We start from the raw sequence: 23592 nt of genomic DNA, 5'->3' as shown, positions 1-23592 counted from the left end.
TAAATCCCTTGGCAAGCTAATGTGGGAAAGTGAGCTTTGGCGCAGACAATGCGTGAGAAAAGGACGGGCTATAGCTTGGGTATCTGTCATCGCTATCACCGGCAAATCGGTTGACATCCTGAAGGAACACTGGGCTAAATATGGAAAGAATTACTTTACTAGGCGAGTCTTATTGTCTTTTATTAAAGTTCTAAATCCCTTGGCAAAGTGGGAAACCCGTACCCATACCTATATCAATTTATGATTTTTATTTTAGATACGACTACGAAGAATGCGCAAGCGACCCGTGCAACGAGATGATGACCGCCCTCGAGCAACGCATGACCTCGTCCGGCTTCGTCGGGTCATCTCACACGTCCGGCTCTAAGACTTATGTAGTCAAAGTGGCTGACAACTTCTCCTACATGGACCCTATCGACCGTAGCGTGGCTATGAAACAGGTATGTCTTGGCAGGGTCGCCCTGTAAAGATAGGAATCTAATAATACTTTTCAAACAAGATGTTGACTAAAAACTAACCCATGACCGTGCCCGGCTTCGTTGGTTCGTCTCACACGTCGGATTCCAAAACCTACGTCATTAAAGTGTGGCCGATAATTTCTCTTATAAGGACCGGGTGTATAATGATCCGTATAACAATTTTTGATATATTTTCAAAAGATATAACAACTTTTGATATAATTTCATGGTGTATAATCACTTAAGCGGTATAATGAACTTTTGATATAACAACAAAATAACTATTTTCATGGGGTATAATGTTTAATCGATATAAAAGCTATTCGATACAACGTTTACTGGATATAATGAATATTTGTTATAAGTATTTATGGTATAATATATACCTAACAACAACATAATAATATTAAATTGTAATATTATTATTTAATTGTAATATTGAACAACTTATAAATGGTGAACCAGTGATGAAAAAGAAGAAAATGTATGTATGTACATACATCAACAAAAAAAGATTGATAATATATTAGCAAGAAAAAATGAATATACCGAATGCAGCTTTTTACGAGCAATTGCCTTTAATTTAAAATAAAAAAAATTAGTGGTTTCCTTTGTTTTACATTGTTTGTATTGAATATAAATATATAAACTTGTGACTATTGTTTTCTTTCTAAACTCGTTGAGATTGCAGAGAGAAGCGAAACGTGTCGAGGATTTCCATTACTTATTCCTAAAAAAAATAAAGTAGTAAAAAAAGTCGGTTCTGGCGCTTCGCCGGCCGCTACCGCGGCACGCTCGCTTCGCTCGCTCGGCTCGCGCGCTGTAGGGTCGCAGTTCTGCCTAACACTCCTCCTCGCTTCGCTCGTCGTCGTACCTAACTGAGACCTGCCTTAAGTTCGAATACGTAGGTTGTTATAATAGTAGTAAATATTACAAATTATACCAGTACTACATTATGCCAACTGAGCGTTAAGTATATCGAACATAATTATATCACATATACGTTATACGCTGTTAATGTTAGATTAGAAGTTGTTATGTTACAAGTTCATTATACTTGACGATAGTTAGACTCTCTAAGAATATACCATGTATTGTTATAGCAAAAGTGCATTATGTCCCTCAATCGTTATATCGACTAAAAATATATCAAAAGTTATATGGACCGTTACGCACCCATAAGGACCCTATCGACCGTGGCGAGGCTATGAAACAGGTATGTGTTGCTTTGTATGAGTAGTAATGTTGCCTAGTGATGAAAGACTTACGTCGTTAAAGTGGTTGATAAACCGTCCTACGTGGACCAGACCGTAGTGTGACTATTTTTAGGGCTCCGTAGCCGAAATGGCAACAACGGAGCCCTTATAATTTCGTCATTTCCGTCTGTCCTTCCATCAGTCTAAACACGATACAACTTTTAGGTTTCTACGAAAAAAAAAATGAATACTTTTGACTATAATCGCTTCGAAAGTCCAAAACATGTGGCTTAATTGGCACGCTCGCCCAGTCAAACAAGCATCAGTCAAAAGGAAAAAATCCAATTAGAACATTACTATGTACTCGCTAGACTAGAAAGCACAATATATCTTACCTTATTTGTTTGATAAGAAAGAATGTATCGCATGTTTTGCATTTGGTCCTCAGGGTCTGAGGATTATCTTCGAAGACGGGTCTCGCATCGTGCTGCGTCTGAGCGGAACCGGCAGTTCCGGAGCTACCGTCCGGTAAATATTGTATACTATTTATTTGAAGATCATTTTCAACTATAGCCGCTTTGAGATATATCTAAGCGTAAGATGCTAGCAAATGATCACGAATATATTTGTGAAATTGGGGCCTTCGGAAATTCTAATTTGAATGTGTGTGTTGATGTGTGGTCATAGAAATATGTCACACAGAATTGTCAAATTTTGTAAAACAGACAGGCTGGATTTAAGACGAAATTCATCAGATTTAAATTTTATTGATTTGTTTATAAACACATTTTAGTCATTTAGAACCATAGACATTAAAGTCAGATTTGCTGATGTGTCTTTGGTGGATCTAGAAGGCATGTTAATCATCCTGTGTTTTTTTCCCTTATACATCGATACATCTGCAAGTATTTCTTCAAAACAATTCGTTATTTTCTACCCAGTCGACGTACATTTAACATCACACAAAAAGAAAAACATTGTATTCGGATTTATTTTTCAGACTATACATCGACTCGTACGAAGCCAAGGACGTCCTGGGCGACGCGCAGGTGATGCTGCGACCGCTGATCGAGGTGGCGCTGCAGCTCTCCCAACTCCAGAAGTACACCGGCCGCAACGCCCCCACCGTCATCACATAAGACGCCATCTGTCGTCGCGGTTGCAAACGTGGCGCAGATATGGTAAATCCATAGGCATCCTTAACACATTCGCTGCCCCCGACGCACATGTGCGTCCACCGTCATACAAGTTTGTTCCAAGGCCACGCCCCCTGTGAATGCGTTAATACAGCCAAAGATAATTTAGTATAGAGTTGGATTGTCAAAATAGTTTTTGTAGCCACAGTACCTAAATTTATTGCCATCTTTCAGATTTCAACAGATGATTAAAACTTAGAACGCCATTTGACTTTGATCCTTGTTCTTTCACTGATATGTGTTAAATTTGTTAAATATCAAAAGGTATCGCCATCTACTTGAGTATAGGCCAAAGGTATGGTGCCATATTTTCTAGCACCGGCGCCATACCTTTGGCCTATTCTCGTGTGAACGAAAACGGATCAAAGTCAAATGGCGTTCTAAAAGTTTTAATCATCTGTCGAAAGATGGCAGTAAATTTACTGTGACTACAAAATTTACTATGGCAGTAACTCTCTATACACTCTTTTCTCTTTGATACAGCTATGTTAAGTTAAACGACCCGGCCTTCATTGTTTATTTCTAAATACAGATTCGAAAGAAACTTTATACATATCTGTAAAAAGATGGATTGATGAGGACCGTAATTATTTAACTAACATAACATCTTTCCTCAAATCTGAAAATTCGTATATACTTCTTTATGACAGGTTTGCGGTTTGTTTAATATTTGTTTTAAGAGATTTTATTAATATGAATGAAATTTACTTTAGGTACACTATTATGTAAAGTGTTTTGCACGATTTATATTTAAAGTTATAAAAAACTTATAATAATCTGTAATATTATGGGACGCAAGTTGCAATATTTAAAAAAAAGTTCTAACAAGATAACTGTTACCAAATGAATATTATTGTTTTGAACTTTGTTTTATACAATAAAAATAAGTAAGTAGTACATATGTTTAACGAAGGTTTTATTTATGAACACAAAACTCAACCTATATTATTATAAAATATGACTAGATGGGATAGTTTCTAAGTTCTTTCTATATTTAGATAGCAATACGTTACTTTTTTTATATACATATTATGACATAAAAAAACAATAAAAAGGCTTAAAATAAAAAATACAAACTAAAATTAATGACTAAGCTTAAAATAAACTATAAATAGAAAATTTGGCCCAAATCGCCGTCTATTGGCAGCGTGCCCAGAAGGCTGGCAGCATTTATTTATTATACCTATACTATTTTTTATGTTATTTTTTAAAACATAATGTTTAATTTAATGGATCCTTTAAATTATTATCATGAGGTTTAATTTTGTATCTAAATAATTACTTAACAACAAATCTCGTTCAGCTATCACTATTAATAGTCTTATTGTTATGCCATTCGTCATTTCAATTTTTATTTCGCTTCAAAGGTCACTTGTACTGAACTATAGTTAGTTTTTTTTTAGCATTAGAAAAAAAGGTAAACAATCTTGACGTGTCTTTTTATTGAAAAACACTTTTGAAAAATAAGTCACGGCAAATATGTAACAATTATGAATCATATACGATTATTTATATTCTTTTGCTTTCATAAGTAATAATTACTGATTTTTAAATAGCGTTTTTTAAATAAAAGACACGTCAAGATCGCATAGTCTTTTTCTAATGCTAAAATAATAAAAAAACGACCTTTATATCATACGCGCATAATTATTATGCCCGGCACGCCCATGATGCCGGCGGTCAACGCTCTGTGCCAGAGAGATAGCAATAAAATTATGCGTGTGCGATATAGATAGAAAATAACGGGTGAACGTACGAGATTCTTTGCGCTAATCACTCTTTGATAAAAAACTGCATGACCAAATTGACAACGCCGAAAACGACAATGAGGAAGTAGAGCAGCAGTTTCCAGTACGTTAGCTTGCCTCGGAGCTGCAGGGACCTGACTTGGAGGATGGAGGGGAGAGCGAATACGTGCACCAGCCCGCTCACTGCTCCCGTGTATCTGAAAGAGACGACAATAGCACATAATAAATAATAGCACTACCGTACTGAAAGGACACTTCCTACAAAACCGAAGTTTGACAGCGATTCAGGGTCGAATCATGATATCCCTTTCTAACTTATGGCACTATGCCTTTCGATTATTTAGGGTTATCAAAATTCAAGTAATTATCTTGTCTGTGGTCGTGCACGCAAAGGGACGAGAAGTTGTGTCAACCCTAATAATTGCTCGGAGCAACGCTGAGCCGAACGGAGAAGAGTTTGCCCGAAGTCAGCAGTGTCTCCTCACTGACAATAGTGAGAATTATAGAAAATAGTGAATCATTACTGGTGAATTTCCAATATGGCTTGGAACTTCAATAGCCGTTGCTCTTATGATAGATGAGGGATATGGTGGAAATATTTTACCAGTTGCTTTTCGGTGAAGGAAAACATCGTGAGGAAACCGGGCTAATCCCAATAAGGCCTTAGTGTGTTTGTTCGCGATAAACTCAAAAACTACTGAACGGATTTTCATGCGGTTTTCACCTATCAATAGAGGTGATTCTTGAGGAAGGTTTAGGTGTATAATTTGTTAACCCGTGCGAAGCCGGGGCGGGTCGCTAGTTAGGAATAAACTCACCTAATAATAGTCCCTATGTTAGGACACAGGCAGGCGACAGTGACGCACATTGACACGATTACCACATTGATGGCGACAGTGTATCTCGTGCGTGATTTGTTCACGTTGCTGATTGGTAAGAGGAGAAGCGCTTCGGACCGAAGCATGTAGGCGACGAGCGGGTACACGGTTATAACCTGAAATATAAACATTTTTGACATTGGAAATGTCTTTTCGTTCGCTCCAGTATACGGTCCGATTTCACGAAAAAGTGCGATCCCCTTATATCTCGGAAAGTTGTGAAGATATGATATTAAAAAATAGGCTCAAAAGACGCATAATCACGAGAGCTGTAAGGTGCAAAAATAATTATTCGAGAAAGTCAAAAACAAAAAAAGTTATGATCGAAATAGTGAAAATAAAATTCAATTTTTTCCGAATTTTTGATTTTGGTGCTCGATAATTTGGAAACGAAGAATGATATCAAAAATTTGAGAAAAACGGCTCTGGACAATTTAGTCAGCTACAATTTGAGCCTAAAACAAAGACGATCGGGTTAAGGGTTTGCCCTGTAGCCTAACCTTAAAATAGTCAAAAAGTCAGAACGACATTTTTCACAGGACATTTATGACTTCATGTTTCGCAGAGTTCGTTATCGGTGTTTGTTGTGAATTATCGGGATTATGACGGCAGAATAACACTTGCACTGCGTGGGCTTTCAAAATCGCTGCAGATTTTTCTTGGTCTAACTCTATCTATCCTGTTTGAGACGGGCGTAGATAACGCACTATTCGACAATCTATGCATTCTTGTGGTGGTGGAAATAGAAATAGAGATAGAGGCAGAGGTAGAGGCAGAGGGAGAGGGAGAGGGAGAGGGAGAGGGAGAGCGAGAGCGAGAGCGAGATGAGAGCATGTTGCTGGCTACTGCTAGCAGATAGCCGATTCGTCATGATGAGCATTACCCAAGATAGCTGATGCTGAACCCTGGTAGTACCTATTGGAACTCAGGTTTGGTGCAACATAGACAAACGCTGTTATGGTCATCTCTCGTCGCGTCAAACTGCTGTCAAGAAAATTTCATATCTTGCAGCAAATGGGCCGCTGGCGCCGCTGCCGATCATCCACTTCTCGAGTTGACTACGGATTTGCCGTGTAATAATTTTCTTGTACTTTGAACATTAATATATCCTGCTTATTAATCGAAAAATGAAATATGTACCTATACTTATGCGCCACGGCGACAATTATTCAAACTTGGATACGCGTGTGGAAATTTTGCAATTTGTTTGTTCACATGCGTTATGTCCAGGATACTTGTGTTAGTCTAAGAATAAAATAATTATCATTCAACGTTGTAGTTTTATTTTGTAACTTTTTCCTTATCCAGACTTTCTCGTCATTTATCTCAATATTTTTTCGAATTCCGTAGATTCATTTCCAATGTGCTCGATAGTCGTGTGAGGCACGAAATCTGTGAATTTTTAACAGGGTCAGGCGTGGCTCACTCCGCGATTTCGTAGCAACGCTACAAGTACATGCGGTCCACACTAATTTTGGTGTCTAACAGTAGTAGTTGCCGCGCACCGCTACGGAACGGACGCCTGCTCGCACTTGCGCCACCTTGCGGTCATATCTGTCTTAATAGACGCGTTTTGTTAGAGAGTGAACCTTCTGTATGTACCTAGTACTATAATTTATTCTGTGACTGGATTGAAACCTGGAATATCGACAGTATATGGAATATCGTGAGTGCTGCCATCTATATTGAAGCCACAGGAAATCCTACTACTACCACACTGTAAACTGCGTCGTAACTTTTATAAACCAAGTCAGTGTCTGATGTACGAGGTAGTACAGCGCCATTTACGTCAGCTGTCGAATATATCGGCTACAATACGCCGTGTTACGGCAAAACGAATCTAAATAATATTATACGTTTTTGAGGTATCACAGCAGGATATTTTGAATTACTTTACGATAATTGTAAAAGTAATAATTATTTGAACTTACTTGAAACAGCAGCAGCGCTCGCGCCACTGCAGTCATAGTGTCATGCATTTCGAAGTTATTTAGTATATTCTGCAAACAAAATAAACAATAAATTCAAAAGTAGGTACCTGCGTATATTGTAAAGGCTCACGAATTGTTAAATGACGAGTACGGTACATTTTCAAATGTTAAGTTTATTTAAGTGACGTTTCATATGAAGCTTATTAATGCCATCTAAGATGCCCGTCGCAGTAGTTGATGGGATGGACCAGCCATTTTAGTGCGTTTACTACGGTCTTTATTTATACCATAGAGAAATATAGTAAGAATAGAATGGAATAGAGTGATGCTCACTCCATACATCAGTTTTGGATACTTGCCATTTTATTGAATAGCTGTAGCGGTACGTTTATGTGGGTCTGTGATGAATGGAAGGTACAACAGACCGTTTCAAACTTATTTATTTTCAAATCTTGTGAAGAATAATTCCAAAAAATACCTAATATAATATTTAGTATAAAGAGCTATTAAACTTACGTCTTCTATGCAGGACTTGGCAAGAGGGAAACATATGTAGAAAACTGCGCCCACTAAGAGGTACGTCATGGTTACTAGCACAAACGCTATCGTCAAATCTCTGCCCTGAAAAATAAAGATAGTTACAGTTCAAGCCATACAAGTAAATGAACCCCTTGTCTGTGTATATGATAGGGTTCCTGACCGAATTTTCAGTAACATTTTTTCGGGACTGATTATTCTTGTTAATTACCTGCTTACAAAGTTCTCCTGCCGTTGCGCTGGTGGCCTAGCGGTAAGAGCGTGCGACTTGCAATCCGGAGGTCGCGGGTTCAAACCCCGGCTCGTACCAATGAGTTTTTCGGAACGTATATGTACGAAATATCATTTGATATTTACTAGTCGCTTTTCGGTGAAGGAAAACATCGTGAGGAAACCGGACTAAACCCAATAAGACCTAGTTTCCCCTCTGGGTTGAAAGGTCAGATGGCAGTCGCTTTCGTAAAAACTAGTGCCTACGCCAATTCTCGGGATTAGTTGCCAAGCGGACCCCAGGCTCCCATGAGCCGTGGCAAAATGCCGGGATAACGCGAGGAAGATGATGATGATGATGAACCATGATGAGGATGATAGATGATATTACGTATGTAGAATGACAGCGCCAGCATGCCGCACAAAACTACTTTAGTCTTATGCCGGAACCACACTTCGCTATGCGTTATTTGTTATGCGCGTTCTTCGGCCGCATACGACGAAGTGTGGAGGGTTCATTCGTCTATATTTGCCCGCATAACGCATAAGCGCGAATAGCAAATACGCCTATCCGTCCACCTGTCGGTTTTTTGACACACTTCAAAGGACACAAGGCACCAAGTTTGGCACACCGGCACGAAGTGTGGATGCCGTGTTTGTTGTTCGCTCACATAACAAATATTTGAGCGAATACAGTGTAGTCGCATCAGGGCCGGATTAAGCATGCCGGGGCCCCTAGGCAGTGCGAGGCTCGGGGCCCCCTACAGTCAATTCTGCACACAGCATTTTCAGTACAGGGAAATAAGTTTGCGTTTTTAATTTCAATCTTCAGGCGTCGGCCGAGCCGATCCAAATCGAAAGATGTCTTTTTCGCTCGTATTGCGTGGACATAAAGCTTTATTCTATTGGTTTTTGCGGATTCCGCGTCGCGTCAAGTGTGGGGAGAGCCCTTTCGGCTTAAGGCCAATTCCCAGTGGAATACCAAAGATGAGAGCTTCAGCGTCACTTGCCTATCTACCTCTAATGGCAAATTTTAAGCGAGGCTAAAGGCTAAGCTCAACTGGTGCCGCAAAGTAGATTTTCTCAATAGTTCATATTTTGCGAGACTGAACAGCGATTGTCCGACCATAAGACCAAAAGCCGAGCCACATGATTAGAGTAGCACCAAACAAAGTCTGCAGCGGATTTGATAGCCCACGCAGAGTAAGTGTTATGTATACGTCATAATTTCATAGAAGTTTGACGTTTAAAATGACACTTGCACTGCGTGGGCTATCAAAATCGCTGCAGACTTTTTACGGTCTGACTATAGAATCAACCTAATAATACAGAATTCCCATATGTTAAAATTACTTAAATTAAGTACTAGAGTTAGACCAAGATAAGCCTGCAACAATTTTGATAGCACTCGCAAAACGTCAAAACTTCTATGAAATTATGACGTATAACTAAAACACTTGCACTGCGTATGCTATTAAAATCATTGCAGACTTATCTTGGTCTAATTCTATTAATTCACCAGTGAAGCTAACATGTAGATACAGGGTCAATTAAAGAAGCAAATTTAATCGCGAGCGCAGCGAGCGCGAAATTTTTTGTTAACAATATCGCAAATTGTGAAAGCGTGTTAAAAGGCCGGGTACCGATTTTCACCTGGGCCTAAAAGTCCGAACTTCCCCAGTGAGGCGAGCTTTCATGCGAAGTCAAAGCCGTGTTTCATCAGGCTTCAGGATAAATAGTTGAGTACAGACACGAACCAATGTCCATTGTATTAAAAAGCGAGACCAGGCCGAGCTTTGCGCAGCGAGGCCAAAGGCTAAAGGTAGACTTCCGAGCAAAGCGGCTCCGGCGACACTAACGCAGCGACACTGACGCGGCGACAGAGCGATAGTATTATGCAGTATGGAAATGTATGAACTTACTTCCGAGCGCAGCGTCACTATCGTAGCGACAGTGGCGCCGCGTCAGTATCGCTCGGCGATAGCGGCCGTGCTACGTCTGCGCAAGCACTGTCGCGCAGTCGCTGCGATCGCACGTGTTTTTGAGCTTATGTCAATAATTAGAATATCTAAAAAATGAATATTAAAGCTCCTGAATTTGTCATCGTTCTCGTTTAAATGCTTTTTTTTTTTCAAGATGCTATAAGTGCCTTTACCCTATTCTACTTTTGAAAATTGAGTTGGGTAGGCTTCGCTCCACAGTAAAAGTAACGAAGCAAAAGATCGTCATCCTCCTCTTCTTCTAATAATATTTTCATAATTAATCGGTTCATCACGTCTGCACCGTAAGGAATAACAACTGCGACTGTCGCCGGAGTCGCGCCGCTCGTAAGCGAATCTGCGTCAGTTAACGTTGCGACACTGACGCAGCGACTCTGACGCTGCGGCCGTTGCGTTCCTATGAGCATTCCTATGAAAAACTGGGGACACTTACATCTTCTTTCTTTTTCTTTGTTTTAATCAATACCTAGTCCTCGTGATTCTGAGTCGAAATAACCCAAAAGTTGTTGGTTGTTCGAAAAAAACTGAACCATTTTTCCTGAAAACCCCTATTATTACAACTTTACAACAGGTACGCAGAATACGGCCCGTAAACTGTAACGTATTGCTTCAATTTTATTACAGTATTTCATTAATTTAAAGAATTGATCGAAAAAAAAACAATAACAAAGCATACTCATTATTATAAGAATAAAAAAATTACTCATGAATTTTGACCCTATGGAACAAAATTTTATTTGGTGTGCGCTGAGCCGCCGGGGCCCCCTAGCCGAGGCGGGGCCCCTAGGCAGTTGCCTACTTTGACTTAGGGTTAATCCGGCCCTGAGTCGCATAACAAATAACGCATAGCGAAGTGTGGTTCCGGCATTAGGTTGGTCTTAGGGCTAAGTTGATGCTCCACCTACTAACGCCACCTAGTGATCAGTAGATGAAAATAATTCTCGTCACTCACATTTTTCTCCTGCCGTTCATTATTGCTCATAATTGTGATGATGATATTGTGTATATAGAACGAGAGCGCCAGCATGCCGCTCAAAACTGCCGCGTCCGTGCTGGCGGGGAGCTCCCCTGGCGTCGGGGCCACGTGGATGCCCCAACCCCAGCCTTTTACTATCACGAAGATCAGTAGGTAGACCACGGACAGGGTTCCTGGGAAAGAGAGGTCATTTTATAGCAGAGGATGTATCTTTCGCAGTGCTAGCTAGCATAAGCTCGTGTTTTGCAATCAAAAACTTTCAGTTGTTTTGTTTCGTTCCATATGGTTCTATTTACCTCACTTTGTTGTGTTCAAGTCGATGCAAAGTTACCTAACCGGACTATAGTTTATATTAAAAAAAACACGGGTATCAAATTCATTTAATTTCTTTTTTTTTGCGTAGTTTAAGAACTTACTAAAGCTATAAGTAAACGTCTAGAGGCGTTTGAGATGTGGGTGTACAGGAGAATACTGAAAATCTCATGGACGGATAGAGTAACCAATGACAGCGTCCTGCAGAGAGTGCAAAAGAAAAGAGACATTTTGGATACTATAAAGATTAGGAAACTGCAGTACTTTGATCATGTATTACGAAATTACAAATACCACCTCCTCCAGCTGATAATACAGGGGAAAATCCAGGGAAAACGAAAATGTGGAAGAAGACGTACCTCGTGGCTCAAAAACCTCAGGTGCTGGTTCAAGATGAGCACCAGATCGCTGTTTCGAACTGCAGCGTCAAAATAGCCCTAATGATAGCCACCTCCGGCAGGAGACGGCATTAAAAAAAAATAGAAAAAAAAGTAGTTAAAGAAAATGGTACTTACATATAGGTAACCGTCTAAGCTAACTTTGCATCGATTTGAATAGATAAAAGTGAAGCAGTGTCACAGATTGACATAGACATTTTTAACATTAACCCATTCATGGCCACGAACCGCTGAGCGTACACAATACGCCGGGCCACCATACAAACCGTTTTTAGCTAAAACGTATGACTCAGCTTATGGGTCTCGAGCCTGGCGCGCACGGTAAATAAATCGCCGCTTATGAAGCTGGCCAGTTGAACAGCATTATGCAACATTTTTACTAACCACCGTTATTCTGTACCTATAAAAAAAAACTAATTATTACAGTTTGGTTAGGCGGGTTCAAATTCCGGTAATCCATAGCCATGGTCACAAAATACGAAATCACTAAACAGCACAGGAGGAGTATAAAGTCGCCCACGAATAAATCGTCCTAGGCCAGACCGGTCGTCAAAGACAAACTATTAGTAATACAATACATATTAGTTAGTGATGACTGTTTCAACCGCCTTGTTATATATTAAAAAAAAAATGAACCCTAACATCATTGTTAGTAGGTACAGTAGAGTCCGGTTAGTACGACTTCGCTTATAACAACCAACCGCTTATAGCGACGTAAGTATAGGCACTTGTTTAGTTTTAGTACAAGCTACTATGAAAGTACAACCGTTTAGAACGACTCCGCTTATAACGACCGACCGCTTTTAACGACGGAAATTGACACAAAATTCATCCGTCAAGTCCGGTTACAACGACGAGCGACGTAGTTTTTACAAATAAATTGTTGGTAAGAAACTTACTCCGTCCCGCGCACTCAACTCCTCTCCCCCCTTTGCTTATACGCATGCAGCAAGATGAAATAGTCATGCGACTTTTCGTAATATTGCAAACAAAATAAAACCTAAATCCCATTATTAAAACTTAAACTTCATATACACAATTATTTTAGTTGGATGACAATGCAATATTTCTGTACCTTCGAGCTGATCTGATGATGGACTCAGGAGGTGGCCATAGTAACTGTGTGACAAAACGCATCCTAATTGAGTTTGTGTATGTAAGAATTGACTCAATTGAGTATAAGTTGTTTGTTGAAACAAAAGTACACAATCAGCGATAAAAGCTTGAGTGAAAATTGAAATGTTTTTTTAACTTTTTTAATTGTCATCTTGATTAGATTCCCAAGAATGACGACTTTTTATTTTACGGGATTCGAGTATTTCGCGGATGATGAGTCTTACGCGTTGCCTACAAAAGTCCCTTCTACTAAACACACAAAAGTCTCTCCATTGAAGGGTTGTAATACTAACGTAAATAAATATTTTAATTGAAATGTCTTTTTTTTTCTTTGATTATCGCATATGTATTAATAAATACTAAATGATGTCATTATTTTGCTTAAAAAATATATTTAAATTGGCAGTTCGTTTAGTGCGACGTCCGGTTAGTACGACGTAATAGCAGCGGTCCCTTGAGCGTCGTTATAACCGGACTCTACTGTAATTGCCTAAGATACAATACAACGATCACCAAATATTATGACATAAAAGTACAGTGGGAGAAAATCCTAGTTGCCTTGCCCCTCATACAAAACAAAATATTATTATACTACGGCTTGGTTCCTATAAAATGTGGCTTACCATCATCCAAACAGTAATCGGTTGTAAAATGGTACAATATCAAACAGCTTCAACATGAAATAAGCTTTAAAACCAGCCAATAAAGTTTATTTTAGCCTGCTACGGAAACATTAGTAGTTTTTACAAGTAGCGCCAGGCCACGGTGACCCATACCTTGAGCCATGTCAATAACTTCTGAAATATATATATTTTTTGTATTTTTTAAATATGGATTTTTCTGTTTGCTTGCATCGCATATGTATCTAGAATTTCAGTATATTTACTACATTGCACTGATAGTAAACCAAACTTGAATATTCTAGACCCTGTTTTCATTAAAAAATACGTGTTTATAATTTTTTTACGTAATATACCTTATAGAAATGGTTTTTAGCTTATATGATACTTACGTTATTACATCAAAGTACGTTTCATTTAAGTTTAAATCACAATTTATTCAAGACTCACATGTGAGTCACTGGCCCTGCGGAACTGTTTGAGCATGACCCATACGCTGAGTCGCTGGCCCTGAATGGGTTAATGATAACATTTCCACACTTTGTTATTGCAAATGCCATGCAGAATTAGCATGGTCCGACTCTACTTAGACTTTAAGAACATTTGTAGCCAAAACATTTAACTATATAGTTATTATGTTTATAATGAAAATGCAAGTACTGGTAGCGCCATTTAGTGACGGATAGAAGTACTAAAAGTAAGATAACTTTATAATATATTTTGACCATATAAAGTTTATATGGTCGAAATTACTTACCTAGTCATACCTAGTGAATTAAACTTGATGAAGAAAGACATGTTGATAAAATTGAGCAGTGGGAAAACGAGGCGTGCCACGTAAAATTAAAAAGGCACCATGATGTGAAGCTCCTATAAACGGTGTCGTTGAAAATGAAAGTACTAGGAACGCCATCAAGTGCCTAATAGAAGTACCTTAAAAAAAGGAAGCTGTTTTGTATTGATAAAATCATCGTGGTGAGGATTCGTCAATCACTCTAGCGTTGTTGAGAATGCAAGTACTAGTAGCGCCATCTAGTAACGGATAGAAGTGGTAAAAGAAAATCTTGTATAGGAAGCGACGAAGCGACTTACCCAGTGAATTAAACTTGGTGAAGAAAGATACGTTGCTAAAATTGAGTAATGGAAAAACGAGTAGCGCCACGTAAAATGGCACCGTGGTGTGGAGCCCCCAGTAACTGGAGTCGTGGGGCTCCGGTATTAACAGGGAGCCGTTGACGCCATCTTGTTTTGGGCAGAGCAGCGCTGTTGGATAGGTTGCGTTTGGACTGGACAGGTCTGTGAAAAAGTATAATATAGGTAACTAAAAAAAAATACGTACCCTTATATAAAAAAAAAACATTATGAAAAGGAAAAACAACTATAATACCTATATTATAATACCTATATTATAGTTGTTTTTCCTTTTCATAATGTTTTTTTTAATAATATAATCTTTAGGGATGTCAACTATGACACTGTTCAAATAAGTGAGGCAATATTATTTGATTCCTTTTTGTAATTAAGGTCTCACTCTGTTTGTAGGGATACATTTAACAATGTGTACCACTTATCTCTTGACTCTTACTAGAAATTACACCTACGAGCTTTACGACGTGCGCAGTACGGTGACGTAGTACCAAAAAAGTGAAAATGGGCGCCACGCGCAACCACAAACCCCAGAGTGAGATCACAGAATAACTAATATTACCTACTACCGTACAGAAAATTCACTCCTTCACAAAAGTCAGATTTAGGTATTAAATTATACCTATACTCGCCGCCTGCAACGAAATTAAAACTTATAACCGCGCACGAACGGTGAATCTTCTTTGCGCGAGCGCCACGTGACACGACTATCGTGCGGTCGAGCGGCAGCCTACTGCCATACACCTGCCGGCCCGGGCGGCGCGCCGGCCAAATGTACCTAAACTGCGTAGTGTGACACCCCCCTGGTGAGAGACAGGAGTTCTTACTCCTCAAGAGACCCTAGCTAGACTGACCTGTTGAGGAAGTTTGTGATTAGTATCCAGTACACGACGCGTTGCGCCCAGAAGTACTATCAGACTCAGTACCGTCTTTACCATAAGGGCACACGGGGCCCGTGCCCCCATCGTCAGGGGGCCCCCGAAGGACAAACAGTAACAGTATATTTGATTATACCCATAATAAATAGAAGATCATAGTTGAAGAATGTTAGCTTAATTCGCTTTCTTTAGTTACTTTCCAAAAGGGCCCCAAATTCTTATGTGCCCAAGGGCCCCAGCATACTTAAGACGGCCCAGACTGAATCCGTGCGCCTCGCGCGCCGCCTAACTCACGAGTGAGAAACAAAGAATAAGGTGCTTCACCTCAATAGATACAATAAGCTGACAGACTCACCCGCTAAATAGTTAACGGTGAAGTAGAGGAAGTTAGTGATTAGTATCCAGTACACCACGTTGGCGCCCAGAAGTACTAGCAGACTGAATCCATGCGCCACGCGCGCCGCCCAAGGCCCGAGGAGGGACAGGCATAGAGCTGGGACCTCACACGTCGCTGTGCCTGTCGACATGGTTAAACAAACATCTTTAATAGATTGAAGATTCTGCGGCTTATCATGGAATAATGTGAACATAGTTCAGTGTGGTTAAGATATGGCCGTCCCTTTTTACCGGACGTCTGTCACCGTGGCTGTCACATTCTAAGAAGTACCTATGTTGGGGAGGTAGGGGACCATTGAGTCCCCTACTTCCCCAAAGTGCTAAAGTGACGCATTGAAGACATGATAGGCGATAAAAGTGTAACCTTGATATCCATGCTGATCTAGACACCTTTTAGTATGTTGTTGAATTGAGACTCCAAAGCAGACACTATGGCACAGACCTTTAAGGTCTTATGCGTAATGACGTCATCAAAATGGTACCCGCTTATTAAATGGCACTTTCGTTATGAAAACTGCAAATTGCACCCTTTTAAAGCCTGTCTACCGTCCACCATCTGCTTCCCTTGGTCATGGGGCTATGTGGCTCACCCGCAAATTGCCACTTCAACCTTGCAAACCGTATTAGGTTCTAGATTTAATCCTAATCCTTCTAGTATATTTACCATGGTGTTTGTTGACTCTGAGCAGCACATAAGCCGTGTATAAACACAACGCCGCCATCAAAGCGACCAGCACCAGCGCTGCCGGCAGACCAGCGCGCTCCACTCCCCAAGCCATGGTCAGCAGCGAAGAACCCATCACTGTGTTCCATACTGAGAAACTGGAACAAAACCAAATTTTTTGAGGCATTACAAAAAGAGTGTGTAGGTAAGACGATTTTGATAATATTTGAAATGTACATACATAAAAGGAAATTGAACTTTTGTAACTTCTTTTGAGTCACCACTCACACGATTTTTTATACTTACATTGTAACTAAAGAACTTTGTTTTTTAGAGTCTACATTGATTGAATTATCTATTTTCTTCTTATATTCGTAATGTGTGTTTGTCGGGTCCTGAAAAGAATAAAATAATCGAATTAAAACTGACTTTCTAAACATGTCAAAAAGATAAGTGTGCAATAAATACTTTTGATTTTGATTTTGATTTTGATACACTAAGGGCCAGTTGCACCAACCACATTTGACAGACTGATCAACGTCAGCCGACGCGCCCCGGCGCTTTACTATGAAACTTTCCATACATAAAAATTTAGCGAACTCTTTAACGATACGAACAGTTTGGTGCAACCGACCCTATGGGCCAGTTGCACCAACCACATTTGACGACTGATCAACGTCAGCCGGCGCGCCCCGGCGCTTTACTATATGAAACTTTCCATACACAAAGCGAACTCTTTAACGATACGAACAGTTTGGTGCAACCGACCCTAAGTAATACATATATTCTCCTTATTTATTTTTCCTCTTAAGTTAGGTTATTTATAATATGAATATAAAAGTAAAATATAAAAACACTTACAAAACAATAAAAAATACATATAAACACATTATAAAAAACCTAACCTAATAGGTTGCCGCCGGCAGCGGGGCTTGGCCCAAGCTGCCGGTGGTCAGGGCCGCAGAGTGAGGAACCGACGTACTATACGCGCCGTGTCCAAAATTACCGCCTTCTGCATCTGACCCTTGATCCAACCACCCAGCGAGAGTCTCTCTAGGTGTTGGTCGAGACTCTTCGCTATGAGACCGTTCGCTGACACAACTATCGGAACAATGATTGTCGAGTCAACATCCCACATGGCGGTTATCTCGTGAGCTAAGTCGTGAGGTACTTGCTGGACTTGTCCTTCTCGGCCTTCACGAGATTCTCATCATGGGGGATGGTGACGTCGACGAGCACGGTCCGGCGCTGCGATCGGTCTATCAGCACGATGTCAGGCTTATTGGCGACAATAGTCCTGTCAGTGATGATAGATCGATCCCAATAGAGCGTGGCACGACCATTCTCGAGAACAGGCGCAGGTAAGTACTTGTAGTATACATATATTATTATTACGTAGTATGCAGGCAAGTATCTAGAGTTAGATCAAGAAAAGTCTGCAGCGATTTTACGTACGAGTAATTGTGGGTTAGGCAGACTTAAGCCCCATTTAGACGGTTCAAGAACTTGCATGCGAGTTTCGTTAATTCGCGGTTCTCGATGGTCTGTCATCCCGACTCATTCTCTTTGTGACGATTATCATCTTGGCTAGGCTCCCAGAGGGCCTACCGCGAACACCGAAGTTCGCAAATTGCGGGCATCTTTCACTTTTCCTCCAATTAAGGCGTAATTAGAGTGACAGAGAAAGATGCCCGCAATTTGCGAACTTCGGTGTTCGCGGTAGGCCCTCAGCACAGGAGGCGCGAATCGTCAATTACTAGATTAAATAAATAATAATAGAAGCTTTACCGGACTATGTGTAGCGATGCTCTTATATGGCGGCTGGGCCGAGCCCAGCAACGGCGTTGCCTCTACCCGCGCCATGGTTTCCCTGTAGTTAACTGTCTCCAAGCTCACGCTGCTCCCTGATCTGTGAACGAAAGTCATTACGTAACGATAATAGTACATTATACATTACGATACAAGTGCGAAAAATGTGAATTACCTTTTCGCACGTGTATTGTACAACGTTTTACAGAACATATGGCCCTTTAAATTTTCGTCATAGTTACGTAATGTGCTAATTATCGCAGTAGTGCGGTAAAATAGCACCATATACATATGTACTGTAAATAACTATTATTATATTATAACATAAATACTTAAATAAAAGTACCCAACTTTAATTCACGAATACATTACAACTCAATATAATTACGTCTTCTATTTCTGGTTAGGTAACGAGTAAATTTTTACCATGTTTTTACAAAAATCTAAACGCGACTTATTGCCAAGACTTACCAGTTTCTACAACAATCTACCCTCTTCTTTACTACGACGAAGTCGGGTGGATTTCATCACAAAAAATTTGACCATACAAAAAAATATTTTTTTTAATGTTTAATTTAACACGATTCTAGCTGGGTAAAGTAATAGGGGGCTGTATATTGAGGATATTTATGGTATTTATACAATCATTTGTGGCTTATATTTGAAGTTATCGCTTTCGGAAAATAAAAACGCAAGATGGTGATGACAACCATGGTATGGTAATGACTCTTTTATGGACGGTGATGATACTGCATGTACGGTAATGACGATTTGCGAACTAATTTATATATGTATTAAAAACGTATTAAAAAAACAACAACTTTTTTTAATTGTAAGGCTTTAGAACTTTAATAAACATTACAAATAACTGTTTTTGAACATAAGGCTAGCTCCAAAATTTTTTTTAGAAAATTATAAAAAATACATTTACTCATATAAATAAATATATAATAAGGTTTTTTTTTCCATAATTTTAAATATTATATTCCGAAATAGGCAATTTATGTATTCAATTATATTTTTGCGTTTTTACAATGTTAAATCATATTAACAATATTGTACTCTTATTATCAGTTTAAACCCGCATCTTCTTTTATCTACTGCATAACTTGGTATTTATATCATATTATAAAATTGCTGGCTTACCAATGAGCTTAATTTTTATGATATATTACTTTTTTTTGATAATTTGATTAATTGCATAAGTTTGTATTTTTGTTGTTTTATAAATTAACTTTAAAAATAGCTATAATGTTTTAAATTCAGATATATTTTGTTTAATAGCTAAACATTTATATATAATCAGTGTTTTATAAGTTGCAAGACTCCTACTTGTAATGCATGTCATAAGTTACAAAATGTTAGGTATTGGGTCCGGTGACTATTACCCAATGGTATAATTATTAATTGCTGTAATTATATACGTCAATTAATATAATATTATCAAAAAACATAAGGCCATTACGATAGTGAGCCAGTACCGTAGCCTATGGTCGCTTAAAACTTAATATATGTTGCTTGTTTAAACACTTTGTTTTAACACGACTAACATGCAATTACAGACTCTAAGTTGCACGATTTACATTATTAGATTATAAAAAATAATAATTTGTATGTTCTAAGTTCTAAGTGACCTAAATTTTGCCTACTTCAGTCAAAATGTTATTTAAAACCTAACCATACTCTAGTGTGAAAGAAATAGACATATCTTCTTCTACATTTATTCTACATTTATAAGGTAGACATTATATAGTGTTAGAAGACATAGAGAACATTTTTCAAACATACAGCTTAATTTCGTAATGAAATATAGCAAAATAACTAGAAAAGTTTCTGAGAACCGTCATCACCATACACATGAAATCATCACCGGTCGTCATTTTTTCCCGGTGATGATGGGTATGGTGTTGACGATTTGAGAGTTTCTTGTTTTTATTTCTAGAATACGAATAATAGTAGTTAATGTCTATGCTATACAATAAACTTCATGTCTTTTGCCATTCATTTCAGTAATTACTTTTAATATATCATTTGTAACTTTTTTAAACCAAAGCATAACGGTGATGATGCTCTGTTGTGACAAACTACGTTTTACAAATTTGTTCGTAATATTTCTCACGATTCAATGATGTGACTTTATAGTGAAATATTTTTTTGCATTTTATACTAAAGTGAAAAATAGGACAAGGACCTTTAGCGGTATTTCGTTGGTCCTACACGGAGATAAGCTCACATTGACATTACAATGACGGTGTTGACGAATATTCATGACAAAATTTTAAAAAAAATTAGATGTACTTTCTCGGTGGAGGAATTATTGCATATTTTTTCATGTGTTAAACAACAACATGGAAAAGATAAACGTAAAAGAAAAATCGCAATCGTACGATAGGTATGCTATAATTTTCACTGCAAACAAAAAAGTTCAGATTTTTCCAGTAGACGGTGATGATTTTAGACACATAAAACATTTTATATAAAAAAAACTATTAAGTTATTGGAGATGGTAATTGAAGGAACATGAAGATAATAGTTCTTAAAAACATATAAAAAAGTTGCAACTCGCACATCCTACTAGTTTTTAGGGTTCCGTACCTCAAAAGGAAAAAACGGAACCCTTATAGGATCACTCGTGCGTCTGTCTGTCTGTCTGTCTGTCTGTCTGTCTGTCTGTCTGTCCGTCTGTCACAGCCGATTTTCTCCGGAACTACTGGACCAATCAAGTTGAAATTTGGTACACATATGTAAGTTTGTGACCCGAATACGGACATATAACGTAAACAAATGAATTTTAAACATTTAATTTTGGGGGGTAAATGAAAAAATTAAAAAAAAAAATTTTTTCAAACTATATCATGTTACATATCAAATGAAAGAGCTTATTGTAAGGATTTCAAATTTTTTTTTTATAATTTTCGATTCAACAGTTTAAAAGTTATTCAAGAAAATAGGCAAAAAATGACCATTCCCCCCCCCTTATCTCCGAAACTACTAGGTCTAAAATTTTGAAAAAAATACATAAAATAGGTCTATACCTATAGATGACAGGAAAACCTATTAGAAATGTACAGTCAAGCGTGAGTCGGACTTAATTACAGTTTTTAATCCGACCCCTACGGATTTTTTAAAGAGATTTCACTCACGTTTCACATAAAAAATACATTGTTAACAGTGCCGGATTACTTAGAGTAGTAGTTTTCTTAGAGTAATTGGTGATAATTTTCTGATAAGATAATCATTTTAAATATTTAACGGTCTTACCTACTTACGAGTAATTGTAAGGTCAAATTAAAAATAATGTTTAAAAAAAATGTTAAATTGAGAGCTAGTTTAAAGTTTTTTGTACTCGTCGACTTTAATGGTTGAATTAATAAAGACTTTGTAACCAATAAGCAAAACAAGCACGTGCTTAGGGCACCACGTTCAGGAGGGGCACCAAAATGCCATGTTGAAAAAGGTGAACAAATTTTAAAATTAGGGACAGACACATCGTTTACCACACGATTTTTTTTAGCTGTCCAAAAGCTAATTTGCAAAAATAATGGCGCGTAATTCTTTGGGAAACAATCGGTAGCAGTAGAAGAGTCGTGATTACATGCATAGATTCGATTTCAACCCACTCTTTTGCGGTTCGGCGTTAGGTCTTATGCGAGGCCTTCTGCCTTAATTACACTTGGGCGTGGATCCAAATCCAAGCTTTCCTCTTTCGCAGCTAGGCCTACTGCCTTTCTCACACTTCGCCAATTCAATTCCAAGCTCTGCTTTCTTGCATATGTTATGCATGAAAACAACCTCGAATATCGAAGCCTAAGAAATATCGAGCCCTATGTGAAGCTAGGCTGATAGAAAACTGTCCCATCCCTTCTGTGTATGAAATCCTGGATTCGCGCCTGGTTGGGACTAAAAGTAAAATTGCGTTTGTATATCGAAAATTTTCGCGCTCGCTTCGCTCGCGTTTTCAATAACTTTATAAGGTATGATAAAGGTGACATTCGGGTGGCGACTGCAGCAACATTACTCTGTTGCAACGTTACTGCTGCAGTACTGTCAACTTCCGTGATAAAATGATGTGACTGATTTCCATACTAAAAGTAAAAATTTACAACTGTCTATCATATTGCGTTTTTATATCGAAAAATTTTCGCGCTCGCTTCGCTCGTGTTTCTATTACTTTCTAAGCTATGATAAAGGTGACATTCGGGTGGCGGCTGCAACAGCATTAGGTACTCTGTTGCAACATTACTGCTGCGGCACTGTCAATTTTGTGACGTGATAAAATGATGTGACTGATTTCCATTCTCAGCTGTAACGCGGCAATGAACTTCTCTCAATTTACCAAAAAATCAATGTAATCTTGATGACCCGAGGGAGAGGGGGCACCTAGAAATCCTTAGGGCATCAACATATCTTAATCCGGCACTGATTGTTAAAAATTGTGTAATATACGGAACCCTTGGAACGCGAGTCCGACTCGCACTTGGCCGGTTTTTTTTTATAAAGACCGAACCATAAGTTTTCGCAGGATTTTGAAATCCACCCAGTCACTAAAGATACAATAAACTAAATACTACCAAAGTACGCAAATATTCGAGTACGTATATAACTATTAAGATAAGTATGTGTTTACGCCCTAATGTGTGGTGTGGATCGACTGAGATAAAACGTAATAACGTTTTATCTCAGTCTATTGTTGACCCAATGTTAAGGTAAGTATTTCGAAGCCTTGGGTTGCTTGCATGCTATAGTGAAGTTAACCTACACTATTTGTAGTGATATTTTCATTTGCCTCAAACAGCTCAAACTCGATACCTAATATAATAGTGTCCTTGTTCCTTGGAGCTTGGGACGGATGTTGGTGTGGGATGCTACCTGCGTAGACACACTGGCACCGTCCCACCTCCAACGGACTACTGTAAAAGCGGGCGGAGCGGCGGAAAGCGCCGAAATTCTAAAACGTAACAAATATAAGAGCCTCGGTAGAGAGTACCATTTTGTACCATTTGGTGTTGAAACTCTAGGTCCATGGGGTCCCAGCGCGCATAAGTTGTTCGCTGAAATCGCGAAGCGTCTGGTTGACGTAACTGGTGACCGAAGAGCTGGCGGCTACCTCGCACAACGTATAG

At 38.8% G+C, this 23592-nt stretch overlaps 3 protein-coding genes and 1 long non-coding RNA gene across 4 annotated transcripts in view; 2 read left to right on the top strand and 2 right to left on the bottom strand.

Annotated features, from left to right (window-relative positions):
- The window catches only part of LOC134797418 (phosphoglucomutase), a 192382-nt gene that overhangs the window by 7511 nt on the left and 161279 nt on the right, over positions 1-23592 (top strand). The window contains exons 9-11 of the mRNA XM_063769644.1: positions 257-440; positions 2103-2182; positions 2655-3145. Of these exons, the coding sequence (XP_063625714.1) occupies positions 257-440; positions 2103-2182; positions 2655-2793 (403 nt within the window). The 3' untranslated portion in view covers positions 2794-3145. The remainder of the gene's footprint in view (positions 1-256; positions 441-2102; positions 2183-2654; positions 3146-23592) is intronic.
- Positions 1-23592, bottom strand: part of LOC134797432 (S-adenosylmethionine decarboxylase proenzyme) — a 439106-nt gene that overhangs the window by 287063 nt on the left and 128451 nt on the right. The gene's annotated exons all lie outside the window — the stretch shown is intronic.
- LOC134797237 (sodium-coupled neutral amino acid transporter 9 homolog) overlaps positions 4574-23592 on the bottom strand; it is a 59013-nt gene continuing 39994 nt past the window's right edge. The window contains exons 3-12 of the mRNA XM_063769462.1: positions 18449-18569; positions 16967-17055; positions 16661-16818; positions 15956-16117; positions 14669-14872; positions 11107-11303; positions 7924-8028; positions 7408-7476; positions 5417-5592; positions 4574-4795 (exon numbers count right to left, since the gene is read on the bottom strand). Of these exons, the coding sequence (XP_063625532.1) occupies positions 4624-4795; positions 5417-5592; positions 7408-7476; positions 7924-8028; positions 11107-11303; positions 14669-14872; positions 15956-16117; positions 16661-16818; positions 16967-17055; positions 18449-18569 (1453 nt within the window). The 3' untranslated portion in view covers positions 4574-4623. The remainder of the gene's footprint in view (positions 4796-5416; positions 5593-7407; positions 7477-7923; positions 8029-11106; positions 11304-14668; positions 14873-15955; positions 16118-16660; positions 16819-16966; positions 17056-18448; positions 18570-23592) is intronic.
- LOC134797238 (uncharacterized) lies at positions 5196-8501 on the top strand. The gene is made up of 2 exons (XR_010145056.1): positions 5196-5266; positions 8364-8501. It is a non-coding gene; the product is annotated as an uncharacterized LOC134797238 (long non-coding RNA).

This window comes from Cydia splendana, chromosome 15 (assembly GCF_910591565.1).
Source record: "Cydia splendana chromosome 15, ilCydSple1.2, whole genome shotgun sequence".
NCBI classification, from domain to species: Eukaryota; Metazoa; Arthropoda; class Insecta; order Lepidoptera; family Tortricidae; genus Cydia; species Cydia splendana.
The sequence above is the reverse complement of the archived record's forward strand: the minus strand, read 5'-3'. Positions and strand labels throughout refer to the sequence as shown.